The sequence below is a fragment of the Cyprinus carpio genome, chromosome A11 (genome assembly GCF_018340385.1).
Source record: "Cyprinus carpio isolate SPL01 chromosome A11, ASM1834038v1, whole genome shotgun sequence".
NCBI lineage: Eukaryota > Metazoa > Chordata > Actinopteri > Cypriniformes > Cyprinidae > Cyprinus > Cyprinus carpio.
Window position 1 is genome coordinate 13,748,597 of NC_056582.1, and position 13,909 is coordinate 13,762,505.

A 13,909-nucleotide genomic window follows, 5' to 3' on the forward strand; every position below is an offset into this window, starting at 1 on the left:
TTAAGATAATGCACACATACATACAGAGGTACACAGCTGGCTAAAATGCACCTTGTATTTATGCATATGGAATATATAAGGTAATATGAATCATACATCGAGTGCAATGGCATGAAATATTAATAAAAACCTCCATGTATATTTATATTGAAATGCACAGATTCCTAACTATCATGCTGGGTATGTTTATCATGGGTATGCATTTATTTCTAATATTAGAAAAGATTGTTTTAATATAAGAAACAAAACTGTTCACGTGAATATTTTTATGGAATTGTAGTGTAATTGAGGGATTTCACTTTATGATAATAATTCTGACTGTTAGCTCATAATGTCATAATCTCAAATATAATAAAACCTGACCATAACATGCCATTTACATAACTCGTTATTAATCTTATTGCCCAATTCTGGTGAGATTAGCACTTATCACCTGTACTTTGGAACTATTAATAATGTATAAGTATACATGATCATGAACAGATTTTCACCAAACTGGGCATTCTGAGTGCAGCTGATACAGGTAAAGACAGCAGCTTCTCAGCTTCTCTTTCATTCTTTAGTATTTTTATAAATTTTTTACTTTTAATTTTTTAACCATTTCTGTTATGGAAAGGCTTTGACTAGAGAAAAACTTGCTAAGCCATGCTGGTGAAATTGCTAATTGTATTATTTGTTTTGTTTTCCAGCTCCAAAGACCAAAATGACTAAATTGACTCTTTTAGCAGGTATTTTTCATATATTTTTGTTAATTGAATTTGATTTATTTACTATCAATAAATATTGTAGTTTATTTTTATGCATAACCATGTTGTCTTTTCCATAGCACTGGGCATCTTGCTTACAGTGCAGATTGGTAAGAACATTCAATAACTTTTTTATTACCCAAAATACAGTATATGTCAGATATATAGTCTATAAAATAAATGCATCAACATTCATAATAAATATTCCAAGATGATGCGAAAAAAATCTATATATAAGTGTATTTGTGAGCTGTTAATAATATCTGAATTTCTGATAGTGGCTTCTACAAAGCTGGTGTGCTACATGACCAACTGGTCTCAGTACAGACCTGGCAATGGAAAGTTCCTGCCAGAAAACATTGATCCATTCCTCTGCACACATGTGGTTTATGCTCTGGCATCCATCAGCTATGATAATCAAATCACTACCATCGAATGGAATGACGACGTGCTGTACAAGTCACTGAATGACCTGAAAAAAGTGTAAGCTGTTTTCAAGTCATCAAATATAAAGTCTAGTCTGCTTTATTGTCAATTCTTCCACATGTACAGTACATACATACAGAGAATCGAAATTGCGTTACTCTCAGACCCCCGGTGCATACAGATAACACTAACAGTAGAGCCTAAAAATCTAGATCAAATATAAAAATATAAGATAAAAACTTTACAATAAGGGAACGTAAAAAAAACATAATAGAAAAAATAAAATAAAAAATAAGGTTAAATAAAAGCAGCGCAAGGCACATGGCAGATAGAGTGCAAACCAGTGAACAAACAGTGCAGATAAAAAGATTTTTAGTGCATAAAAAAATAGCTTATTCAGTCTGATTAAAAGTGACAAAGTGACAAAGGGCTCAGAGCAGTTATTTTATTAAACTGACTGATGAGGAGGTAGAATGATGTCAGATCCATGGTGAATGAGGTAGTGAGCAGACCACTGCTGCACAAAGTGACTGGTGCATGACATTCGTATGTTAGAGGGAGGGGGGGTTCATAGTTCAGTGGTGCCTGAGGCAGAAGAGGGACGGGGGGGTAAGTTCGGGAGCGAGTTCAGCTTCCTGACAGCCTGATGGATGAAGCTGTCCTTCAGTCTGCTGGTCCTGGCCTGGAGACTTCGCAGTCTCCTCCCTGATGGCAGCAGACTGAAGAAGCTGTGTGACGGGTGAGTGGGATCACCTGCAATGCAGAGGGCTTTTTCGAGTGAGACGGGTTCCATAAATGTCCTGGAGGGAGGGGAGAGAGACACCAATGATCTTCTCAGCTGCTCTCACTATGCGTTGCAGAGTCTTCCGGCAGGACGCGTTGCAGGCGCCATACCACACAGTGATGCAGCTAGTCAGAATGCTCTCGATGGTGCCTCTGTAGAAGGTGTACATGATGGGGGGTGGGGCTCTGGCTCTCGTCAGTTTTGCGGAGGAAGTAGAGACGCTGCTGTGATTTCTTGGCCAGTGCTGCAGTGTTGTCGGTCCAGGAGAGGTCCTCTGTGATGTGCACACCCAGGAACTTGGTGCTGCTCACTCTCTCCACAGTCGCACCGTTGATGGTCAGAGGAACATGCTGAGTGTGCGCTCTCCTGAAGTCCACAACAATCTCCTTCGTCTTCTCCACGTTCAGAGAGAGATTGTTGTCACTGCACCCACCCGGCCAGGCGGCTCACCTCGCTCCTGTAGTTTGTCTCATCTCTGTTGCTAATGAGACCCACCACAGTCGTGTCATCCGCAAACTTAATGAAGAGGTTGGAGTTGTGTGACGGTGTGCAGTCGTGGGTCAGCAGAGTGAAGAGGAGGGGGCTCAGCACACAACCTTGGGGGGCCCCAGTGTTCAATGTGATGGTGCTAGATGTGTTGCTGCCGACACGTACTGCCTGAGGTCTTCCAGTCAGAAAGTCCAACAGCCCAGTTGCACAGCGAAGTGTTGAGCCCCAGCTCGACCAGTTTGTGAATGAGCTGTTGAGGGATGATTGTGTTGAATTCTGAACTGAAGCCTATGAACAGCATTCTGACGTATGAGTCTTTTTTCCTCTAGATGTGTGAGTGCTGAGTGGAGGGTAGTTGAGATGGCATCATCGGTCGACCGGTTGGACCGATATGCAAACTGGAATGGGTCCAGGGAGGGGGGGAGGGCAGACTTGATGTGGTGCATGACTAGCCGTTCGAAGCACTTCATGAGGATGGGAGTAAGTGCAACAGGACGGTAGTCATTGAAGCATGATGGAGATGGCTTCTTCGGGACTGGAATGATGGTGGTAGCTTTGAAGCATGTGGGAACAACAGCTTGACTAAGTGAGATGTTGAAAATGTCTGTGAAGACATCAGTGAGTTCTGCTGCACAGTCTCTCAGTACACGCCCAGGAATGTTGTCAGGACCCGGAGCTTTGCGTGCATTGATCCTGCTGAAGGATCTCCTCACGCTGTCCGGGGTCAGCATCATCACCTGGTCACTGGGAGGAACAGATGTCTTCTGTGCAGTGGAGCTGTTTTGTGCCTCAAAGCGAGCGAAGAAGGTGTTCAGCTCGTTCAGCAGAGAGATGTTGCTGTCACAGGTCCGCTGTGGGGGCTTGTAGTCCGTAATGGTCTGTATCCCCTGCCACAGGCTCCGAGTGTCTCTGCTGTCGCTGAATTGATGGGCTATCCTCCTGGAGTACTGTCTCTTAGCCTCTCTGATGCCGCGGGATAGGTTGGCCCTGGCTGTTCTCAGGCCCCCCTCGTCTCCAGCTCTGAAGGCAGCGTTCCGCGTCTCCAGGAGTCTGTAGACTTCCCCTGTCATCCACGGCTTCTGGTTGGCCCGGACAGTAATGGTTTTTTGTGACTGTTACATCCTCAATACACTTGGTGATGTAGGCAGTGACAGTCTCCGAGTACTCCTGGAGGTCAGTGGAGTTATTATAAGTCACAAACACAAAAAAAATATTCCAGTCAGTTGTATCAAAGCAGTCCTGAAGAGCCTCAGACGATCCTTCTGGCCACACTTGAATCTGTTTCTGAACTGGTTTGGCGACTTTAACGAGCGGTCTGTATGCAGGCATTAGCATGACAGTGATGTGGTCTGAGGCACCGAGGTGGGGGGAGGGGGAGGGCTTTGTAAGCTCCTCTCTGTGTGCAACACAGTGTGTTATAAACCTTGATCAAAAGCTGTTTCTATAGCAATACAATCAACACAGTGTGTTATAAACCTTGATTAATTACACAATTTAAATCAGACCTTTTGATAATGCACTTTTTTACACTGATTGAAAAATTTGACACATTGATTTTTCGTATTGATTTTATTTATTTATTTATTTATTTATTTTTATAGAAATCCTACATTGAAGACCATGCTGTCTGTTGGAGGATTGGTCAATGGCGTCAGTCCGTAAGTGAAACATATATCTGTGCAAGTCATAAATATGTTACATAAACTTTACACTATAATATGAAAAACATACACAAATTATATATAAACTGTCATTTAAATCGTATAAGTCTTGGGCTGCCAACACATTAAACAAGATTTACTGAATCATATAACACATGTACTGTATGCCTTTATTTGGACTTCAGATACATCAGAATGGTGTCGACTCCAGAAACCCGCAAGACTTTCATCCGTTCTGCATTGCTGTTCCTGCGTCTCCATGAATTTGATGGTATGGACATTGACTGGCAGTACCCAGGTCACAATGGAAGCCCACCAGAAGACAAACAGAGGTTTACTACATTCCTCAAGGTGAGCAAAGAGTGTTAAAATCTGGCATGTTCATTTCCATTAAAATATGACTTGGGGTCTGACTGTGTTCCTATTGTATGAAAATTCTCAGGAACTGAGAGAAGCTGTTGAACTGGATGCCATAGACACAAAGAAAACTCCTCTGATTCTTTCCTGCAAAGTTTCTGGCATCAAGTACACTATTGAGCATGCTTATGAGGTTGCTGAAATTTCAGGGTAAGTATTGCTGTATTACAATCCAGCTACAGTAACATATATCTGCCTATTTTTTACTTTCTCCTCCTTTCTGTCATTATAGTCTGTTGGACTTCTTGACCATCATGTCTTATGACTACCATGGCCACTGGGACCCTGTGACAGGGCACAACAGCCCCCTTTTCCGCAGCTCCTTGGACACTGGAAACATAATTCACCACAATATCGTAAGATCAAAACTAGTGTCAGAAATTCAAAGTGTCATTTGCAAGATCTCCTAGCACATTAATGTTTCTTTTCTCCAGAACTCATCTGTGGAATTCTGGCTGAGCAGTGGAGCCCATGCTGAGAGGCTGCTTCTTGGCTTCCCCACATACGGACGCACATTCTTGCTCTCCACATCGCAAACAGGTCTCGGGGCGCCAGCCAATGGCCCTGCTGACGCCGGCCCTTACACACGCGAAGCAGGATTCTGGTCCTATTATGAGGTTTTAACACGCTACTTATACATATGATCTAAAACAAGTGTTCTCAACTGGTTTTGCTTTAAAAAATAGGTCTTCCATTAGACATCAAGTGGTACATTATATGCAAAAAATTATATATATTTATGAACTATTACTATATAACATCTATTCAGACCGCATTATGTAAATCACTACTATCAAGGTTCAATGTTTATTATACAACAGTTATTAAACTATTGTGATTCTTTAGTCAGAGACTTTTTCTGCATGTTGCATTGATTCGCCACTAGGTGGCGACAAGTAACCACCTTTATAAGTGAGGCACTGAATCATACAGGCTAAAAAAAAATCATTCAGGAATACGTTACATTGTTGGTTAGAGACTGCAGTTCCGTTTTGGTTTTGTGGAACTAATTTCATTGGAATAACAAAAATAGAAAAAGTAACTGCAATATGATGAGTGTTTGGTTTGTAAATGTATCTCAAATTTGTAGGATTTTATGCTCTCAGAAAACACACTGTGGTTTGCATAATCTATGTAAGCTTTGGGTGATGAAGGTTGATGATTGTTTTTGGTTCACAGATTTGCCCCATGGAATCAAGTGTCACTATTGAATGGATCAATGAGCAGATGGTGCCCTATGCAGTTCAAGGAAGGGCTTGGGTCGGATTTGACAACCGTGAAAGTTTTACTGCTAAGGTAAATCAGCTGCTGGTTTCCAGAACGCAGTGAGATGTTTGATGAATTTCCAACAGACTTTTCCTAATTGCTTTAACAGGCGCAGTGGCTGAACTCCTTGAGCTTGGGCGGAGCCTCTGTGTGGACCTTAGATTTCGATGATTTTTCTGGCCGTTTTTGTTACAATGGAGCTTATCCTCTTGTCAACCATTTGCGCAACGCACTAGGTAAACACTTTGTGATTATAATGCAGAAAAAAACACAAAAATTATTCTGTCTTCTATTATATGCATTAATTGAATCTCTATTCACAGGTTTCCCACCCAAGCCCACCACTACGCCACGTCCCACCACTACTGCTGACCCCATTGCCTCTTTCTGTGTTGGCAAACCAGATGGGCTGTACCCCAACCCTTCTGACGGAACCACTTACTTCCAATGTTTCCGTGGAAACACATACCTGCATAAATGCCAGCCTGGTCTGGTCTATTCTGATGCTTGTAAATGTTGTGATTGGCCTTGAACGGAAGTTCAAATCCACTCCTCCTGTTCAATACAGCTGTCCAGTCTCCTATTTTTGTGATGTATTACCTCTGCTATCCAAGCTCATCATTTGAAAAAATAAATAAAATAAAGTGACAGACATTTTTATTTTATGCATAACAGTATAGAGTTGTGTCTTGTTAAGGTTCTGGTCATATTTTCCCTCACATTTAGTTAATGAAAAATCATAATGTCCTGTTCAGTACAGTCTAGTTTTCTCTTCTCGTTGTGCAGCAAAAGCAGTGTCCCCTTTTTATCTTTTCACTTTCAATAAAAATATTTATAGCAGTCTGACTTATTTCCTTTTCCTTAAACTGATCATCTGAAAATAAAATAAAGTAAACATAGTGACAATCCTAATGTATGACTTGCTTTATGAAACTGTGAGGTTTCACACATAGTAAAGGATACTTATAAACTTGAAAGATATGAAGAAGAGCCATCATATTATGAGCCCCACCCATCAGGCCACATCTTCATACAGTATTCTCAATTAGTACTCCAAACAATACAATGTTCAGTGAACTGTGTATCCTTCTCAAATTTATAAGGTCCTGTTGTGCCCTCTGGTGTAATTCTGCTTGCCAAAAGAACTTGAAGACCACAGTTATAAAATTACAAATTAGCCTGCCACGTCATAATGACTTACTGTTCTGATAATGTTACACAAGGACCTAGATTTTTTATTCTTATATTACACAGCTGAGCTGATAAACTACTGGCAGATATCTGGGACACCTAAGTTGGCATAAGTTTTGATTTTTTAACTGTAAATACATATGTGGTGTAGAAACTTTTTTTTATCTGATTTTTCAGTAATTCCTAATGCACAAAGTGTCTTTGATATTTCAGTGACAAATTCAGGGCTGCATTTATTTAATCAAAAATACAGTGAAGGGGTTATATTGTGAAATATTATTATTTTTTATTATTATTCTTATATTACACCCTGAGCTGATAAACTACCGGCAGATATCTGGGACACCTGATTTGGCACTAGTTTAGATAGATTTTTTTTAACTGTAATACATACGTGGTGTAGAAACCTTTGGCCTTTTTTTTAATCAGATTTTTCAGTAAATCCAGTTCAAGTGTCTTTGATATATCAGTGACAAAACAGTAAAATAGTTTAATAAAGAATATGCATTTCATTATTAAAAGTATGCATTTATTGTTAGCTATACATGTAAGGTTTAATGTAATTTTACCACTGAAATAAACAATTAATAAACATACACTAGCATTTTGAAAGTCTCTAATGGTCATCAGGGCTGCATTTATTTAATCAAAAATACAATGAAGGAGTTATATTGTGAAATATTATTATTATTAATTTAAAAATAACTGTTTTCTTTTTTAATATATTTTAATATATAATTTATTCCTGTAATGGTAAAGCTGAATTTTCAGATGCAATCCCTTCAATCTTTAGTGGGTTCTTTCATGAAAAGACCAGTATTTCACTATAAATGTCCTTAATGTCACTTTTGATCATTTTAATGTTTTCTTGCTGAATAAAAGTATAATATGGAAAGCTTTTTAATCTAAAATAACTTTTTAAAGTATTAATTTTAAAGATTTCTTTCATACTGTCACAAAGCGTTGTTTTATGGCATATTTTCTGTATATCTTCTGTCTTCTGTAATGTTCTTTCTTCTTTTTCACACTGAAGTCATCACATGGCAATATAGCAGTGATAAGATATGAGCTATACAACACTGATGTTCTCTTTTAACATCTTCACATCTTAGTTCTTATTATAAATATTTGACTCTATTTTTATTCACTTCATTGATATTTTTAATTTAATGGTAAGATTGTACACAGTTTAATACATTCCTGGTTTATGACGATATGAGGACAAATGTGACACTGCGAAAGTTTATCGATAAGGGCATAACTGTCTGTTTGGTGGGAATATTATGGTGATTCTGAAGTGATAAGCTTGAAGGCATCACAGCACTTTATTATGTGCACTGATAGCACAAAAATCTTATATAAGACAAGATATCCTTGTAAAGATAAATTATATAATCCTCTTTAAATAATAATGACCCCATAAACGTTTGGTGTGCTGAAAACTGCACGGAAACCTTTCATGCAGATACCAAATATGTATTAGATATCACTGCTTAAGTAACATTTTGAATAGTTAGGATAATAATTACTATTAATAGAAATACTTATATTTAGCAATGCCTTCATACAAGGGCTAACATATAGATGCAGAACTCTTTATACTTTTATTAAAGTATTGGCTCAGAGGAGCAGTTATAGAATAGTTATTGTCCCTTATATTTATTGCACATTGTCATTTCCCTTTACAATTACTTTTTACAAAAGTAAATGCATATCTGGCAACAGCTAAATATTCTTCAATATGTATAAGTTAATAGATCCCCTGCTAATTTCATACAAGTGTAGCAAACATATTGGCATGTTGCACAGATTTTATTGCAGCAGGCCCAATTTTTCATCTTATCTATGATTTTAGATTCACGCAAAGTGTGCTGAAAAGGGCAAAGGTATTTTACTTGCACATTATTGTCAATTCAGTCCATAGTTTACAAGAGATACCATATCTTACACCATCCTAATAAATCATCCCATATGGCTTAAACAACACCCAGTTGCTATAAAAACCAAGGGGTTCTGGAGTTCCTCTGTACATTTTTCTAGCTGGAGGTACCCCAGGTATGTCCGATCATAATTCAGCTTAAAATCTTTATTTCTGCTTTTAGTTTAAATGTAATTAATAAAGCTCTCCTTTGTTATTTGCAGAGGAATTGGAAATAAAAAAAATGGGGAAGCTTACACTTGTTGCAGGTAATATGTTGAAATAATAAGTGAAATACTAGTGTGTTTTATTCATTCTTTCATACAAGTTATTTATATGATATCATTGCATTTTCTATAGGTTTGGGCTTGGTGCTCTGCCACATTGGTGAGTCACTGAGTGTTCATTGCATCATATAATTGTATTGCATTCATTTTAATAAACTATTAATAACTGATGTTCAAATCAAAAAGATGGCTATCACTGTACATGGAAATTCAAAATGTCTTGTCTAAAAGCTTCTTTGTGTATCCATATCCAGCCTTCTCCATGGAAATGGGCTGTTATTTCACCAACTGGTCTCAGTACAGACCTGGAGCTGGAAAGTATATGCCCTCAAATGTCGACCCTTTCCTTTGTACACACCTTTTATATGCTTTTGCAATGGTCAACTATGCCAACGAGCTTGTCACCTATGAGTGGAACGATGAGACTCTATACAAGTCCTTCAATGAACTCAAGAACAGGTATGTATTAGTTACAGAATATTGTTTAACACTTCAGATGCTCAATTTCTCAAATCATTTATGATTTTTTGGTGAGACTTTGAGGTAATTTACCAAGTTTAAAAATGAAATAAATAAATAAAAATGCAGTTACACATGCTAACCTAAAATCAATATATTGTCATGACTATATATCATAAAATCCTATAATATCTCTATTATCCTCACAGAAACCCTCATCTTAAAACTCTCTTGGCTGTTGGTGGATGGAACTTTGGTTCAACACAGTAAGTATGCTGAAAATGATATAATGATATAATGAACTACAAAAACATCTAAGATTGTTCATTAAATCCATCTCAGGTTCTCCATCACGGTGTCCACTGCTGAAAACCGTCAGAAGTTCATTCAGTCTTCCATCAAGTTCCTGAGAACTTACGGATTTGATGGTTTGGACTTGGACTGGGAATACCCTGGATCAAGAGGAAGCCCACCTGAAGACAAAAAAAGATTCACACTGCTGTTGAAGGTGGGTCTGACTGTAATACAGTGTCTTTTTAAACAAGTATAGTGGTGCGAGTCAAGTAACCCTTATTTATATAGAACCTTATACAATAGTTTATACATTGCATTTCAGCTCCAGTCAGTTAGGTGTTAAATCAGTTCAGCGATGGGCAGCTCAGCTGAAGACAGTAGTGTCATTATTCAGCTCAAGTCAGTTCAGTGTTGATTCATTTAACTTCTTTTGATGTATATTTATCTATGTTTGTCTTCGCAGGAACTTACTGAGGCCTATGAGGCTGAGGGCAAAGCTACTGGCAGAGCCAGACTGATGCTGACTGCTGCTGTATCAGCTGGTAAAGGGACAATTGATGATGGATACGAGATTGCAGAAGTTGCCAAGTAAGTATGATGACACTGAATCATGCCATTTACAAATTGGCAGAAAATTGAGGTGAAAATAAACACTTGCATGAGATGGTTTAGACCCCTCTTGATTTGTGTAATTATTTTTACCCAGGTACTTGGACTTCATCAATGTGATGACTTATGACTTCCATGGAACTTGGGAAAGATTCACAGGACACAACAGCCCCCTGTACCAAGGCTCAAAGGATGAGGGAGACCTGATCTACTTTAATACCGTAAGAATTGAATACTGTAACATAATTTACCACAAGCTTTTCAAACCTCCCAAATTAATTCATTTTAAATTGACAACTCTCCTCCTCATTTAGGACTATGCTATGCGCTATTGGAGGGACAACGGTGCCCCTGTGGAGAAACTCAGAATGGGATTCGCGACATACGGTCGCACTTTCCGTCTGACATCTTCAGATACTGGCGTCGGAGCCCCAGCTAGTGGACCTGCTTCAGCTGGAAGCTACACTCGCGAGGCTGGATTCTGGTCTTACTATGAGGTGGGAGCTTTAAAAAAGCCATTTTGTCCGAAATGACAAGTAAAACTAATGGAATATATTCATTAAAACCTAACAATGCTGACAATTAATGTCAATATCGGTATAGATCTGTGGATTCCTAGAGGGAACATCAACCCAATGGATTGAGGATCAGAAGGTGCCTTATGCCACGAAGAATGGCGAGTGGGTTGGATTTGACACCAAGGAGAGCTTCGAAACTAAGGTAATTCGGACTTTTGAGACTTTACTGTAGTTGGGTTTTATTGTCAGCATTTTTCAGCAACTGACTAGCAACTCACTCTTTTTCATTCAATTTATAGGTCCGTTATCTGAAAGACAAGAAGTTTGGTGGAGCATTTGTCTGGGCGCTTGATCTGGATGACTTTGCTGGACAGTTCTGTAATCAGGGGAACCATCCTCTCATGGGCCATCTGCGCAATCTTCTGGATATCGGTAAGTCTTTGCTAATCACTAGGTGGTGCTGTTCACCTCAATCTGCTCAGGTAGCTTGTGGTAAAATTCAAAACGGCAGACAAGTAGACCTATTATGGCTGATGTTGGTAAAATTGTCAGCATTGTACTCTTCAGTTAATACATAAATCAAGGAATCTTTAGACCAGGCTGAATTTATGGAAAGTTGTATATATAAAAAAAAAAAAATAATAATAATAATATAATATATATATATATATATATATATATATATATATATATATATATATATATATTATATATATATATATATATATATATGCTTTGTAGAACCAGTATGAGGCAGTGCCACCAGGCTTCACAGACAAACTTAGATTACAAGATGGCAATTACACAAGCCATGTTGGGATTCAGTAAAACACAGCTCTGTTGAAGTTTTAAGCAAAAGAAAAATTTAAAAGCTCCGTGGCTAATGCTAAAATGCCTTTATTTATTTTTTTATCAGAATTGCCTCCTCTGCCTCCAACCACCACCCTCAAACCCGGACAAACAACAACGAAAACCACCACAACTACCACCACCACCACTCATGCTCCAGTACCAGGATTCTGTAATGGAAAGCCAGATGGACTCTACCCTCACCCTGAAGACCCCAGCAAATTCTATAACTGTGCAGGAGGCTATACTTACATGGATAACTGTGGCCCAGGCACCGTGTTTGATTACAGCTGTAAGTGCTGTGACTGGCCTAAACACTAAGGGATCACTAATGTGAAAAAAGTGGAACAGGACACTGCATATTTGCATAAGCACACAAGAAGAATCAAAACTAAACATCTTCAGCTATGACTATTTTATTTAAAGGAAATTAGTGTGGACTGAACATAATTTCTTAATGTGCTTTTTTCCCATTTGAGTGTATTTTGAAACTGTATAATTCTTGTTTTTTGAATAAATCCCCAGTATATATATTCATGTGATTGGTGTTAGTACAACTGCTCTACAGCGCATCATTTATAAACAGTGTTCACCACTTAAAAAGATTTAAAAACTCATATGAATAAAACAACATGCAACCATCATTAAAAGAGATTTTCTTTACATCTGGTTACATCATCATACATATAAGAGGATTAAAATGGCAAATCAATTTAGTAAGAGTGCATTTTTCATATTTTTCTCGATATGCTAAATTGAAGCAAATTTTAGTTGGTTCATTATGACTGTTCATGCATTAATTATCTTTAAGTTTACCTTTCTGCTGAATTTTTGGTAACATTCTGGTAATGTTAACAGTTCATGATGAGATTATGTGAAGAACAGATGTAAGTTCATGTTTGAAGTCAAGTTAACCAAGTGAAATCACAAACTAAAAATAGAACCACATGTGATATCGCTCATTCATTGATTCAAGCGTGGGAAGTGAACTTGAGTTGTGTAAACAGTAGGCCTACTGCTCTTCGTTGTTTATTTTGTAGTCCAAAAACCAGGAAATTTAGTAAGAGTGCATTTTTCATATTTTTCTCGATATGCTAAATTGAAGCAAATTTTAGGAGAGGGGAAGAACAGTTGTTTATTTTGTAGTCCAAAAACCAGGAATGGAATCAGTGTTGTCCAGCCGTAGGTTTCCTCTGGAATTTCCTACTGGTTTTTAAAATGGCAATTTTGGACTTAAGTCTGTCAAGTCTGTCATACTATTAGGCAAGGCAAGGCAAGGCAAGGCATATTTATTTGTATAGCACATTTCATACACAATGGTAATTCAAAGTGCTTTACATAAAAGAAAAGAAAATAATAAAAAATAATCACAACAGTAAAACAAGGAATTTAAAAACTTTGAAAATGATTTAAAAATTGACTTAAATTGAATTTAAAACAGTTAAGAATAGAAAATGATTAAACATATAGTGCAATCAGTTTGGACATTGCACAGTGCTCATTCAATAAATACACAGCTAAACAGATGAGTTTTGGGTCTGCATTTTAGCACATCTGATCTCTTCTGGAAGCTGGTTCCAACTGCGGGCGGCATAATAACTAAAAGCAGATTGTTTTGTGTGAACCCTTGGTATTTCTAACTGACTCGATCCTAATGATCTGAATGCTCTGTTAGGTTTATATTCAGTGAACATATCTGCTATGTATTTAGGTCCTAGGCCATTGAGTGATTAATAAACAATCAAAAGTACTTTAAAATCAATCCTGAATATAACTGGTTCTAGTCAGAATCCTGGCAGCAGCGTTCTGGATGAGCTGCAGCTGTCTAATGGTCTTGTTGGGAAGGCCGGTGAGAAGACCATTACAGTAGTCCACCCTGCTGGTGATAAAGGCATAACAAGTTTCTCCAAGTCTTGACTGGAAACAAAACATCTAATTCTTTCAATGTTTTTTAGATGATAGTATGCTGATTTAGTTACTGCTTTGACATGACTA

The 13,909-nt window shown here is 38.0% G+C and overlaps 2 protein-coding genes across 4 annotated transcripts; both read left to right on the forward strand.

The window, feature by feature from the left end:
* The first annotated feature begins 431 nt into the window (after nt 1–431).
* chia.1 (chitinase, acidic.1) lies at nt 432–6,629 on the forward strand. Of its 3 annotated transcripts, XM_042766346.1 has the most exons (12): nt 438–523; nt 690–728; nt 827–856; nt 1,025–1,229; nt 4,047–4,103; nt 4,292–4,457; nt 4,549–4,673; nt 4,756–4,879; nt 4,958–5,140; nt 5,703–5,819; nt 5,899–6,025; nt 6,113–6,629. In XM_042766346.1, exons 2-12 carry the CDS (start codon nt 704–706, stop codon nt 6,319–6,321), a joined length of 1,368 nt encoding a protein of 455 aa, XP_042622280.1. In that variant the 5' UTR covers nt 438–523; nt 690–703; the 3' UTR covers nt 6,322–6,629. The 3 variants fall into 3 exon arrangements, with proteins under 3 accessions (XP_042622278.1, XP_042622280.1, XP_042622279.1); XM_042766344.1 differs by having other exon boundaries at nt 432–523; nt 5,899–6,629; XM_042766345.1 differs by lacking the exons at nt 438–523; nt 690–728; nt 827–856 and having other exon boundaries at nt 943–1,229.
* Nucleotides 6,630–8,954: 2,325 nt separating this feature from the next.
* Nucleotides 8,955–12,447, forward strand: LOC109110500 (acidic mammalian chitinase-like). Its single transcript, XM_042766347.1, has 12 exons — nt 8,955–9,035; nt 9,123–9,167; nt 9,259–9,285; nt 9,440–9,644; nt 9,854–9,910; nt 9,987–10,152; nt 10,402–10,526; nt 10,645–10,768; nt 10,862–11,044; nt 11,151–11,267; nt 11,365–11,497; nt 11,982–12,447. The coding sequence occupies exons 2-12, from the start codon at nt 9,143–9,145 to the stop codon at nt 12,233–12,235; spliced, it is 1,416 nt and encodes a 471-aa protein (XP_042622281.1). The 5' UTR covers nt 8,955–9,035; nt 9,123–9,142; the 3' UTR covers nt 12,236–12,447.
* The last annotated feature ends 1,462 nt before the right edge of the window (nt 12,448–13,909 follow it).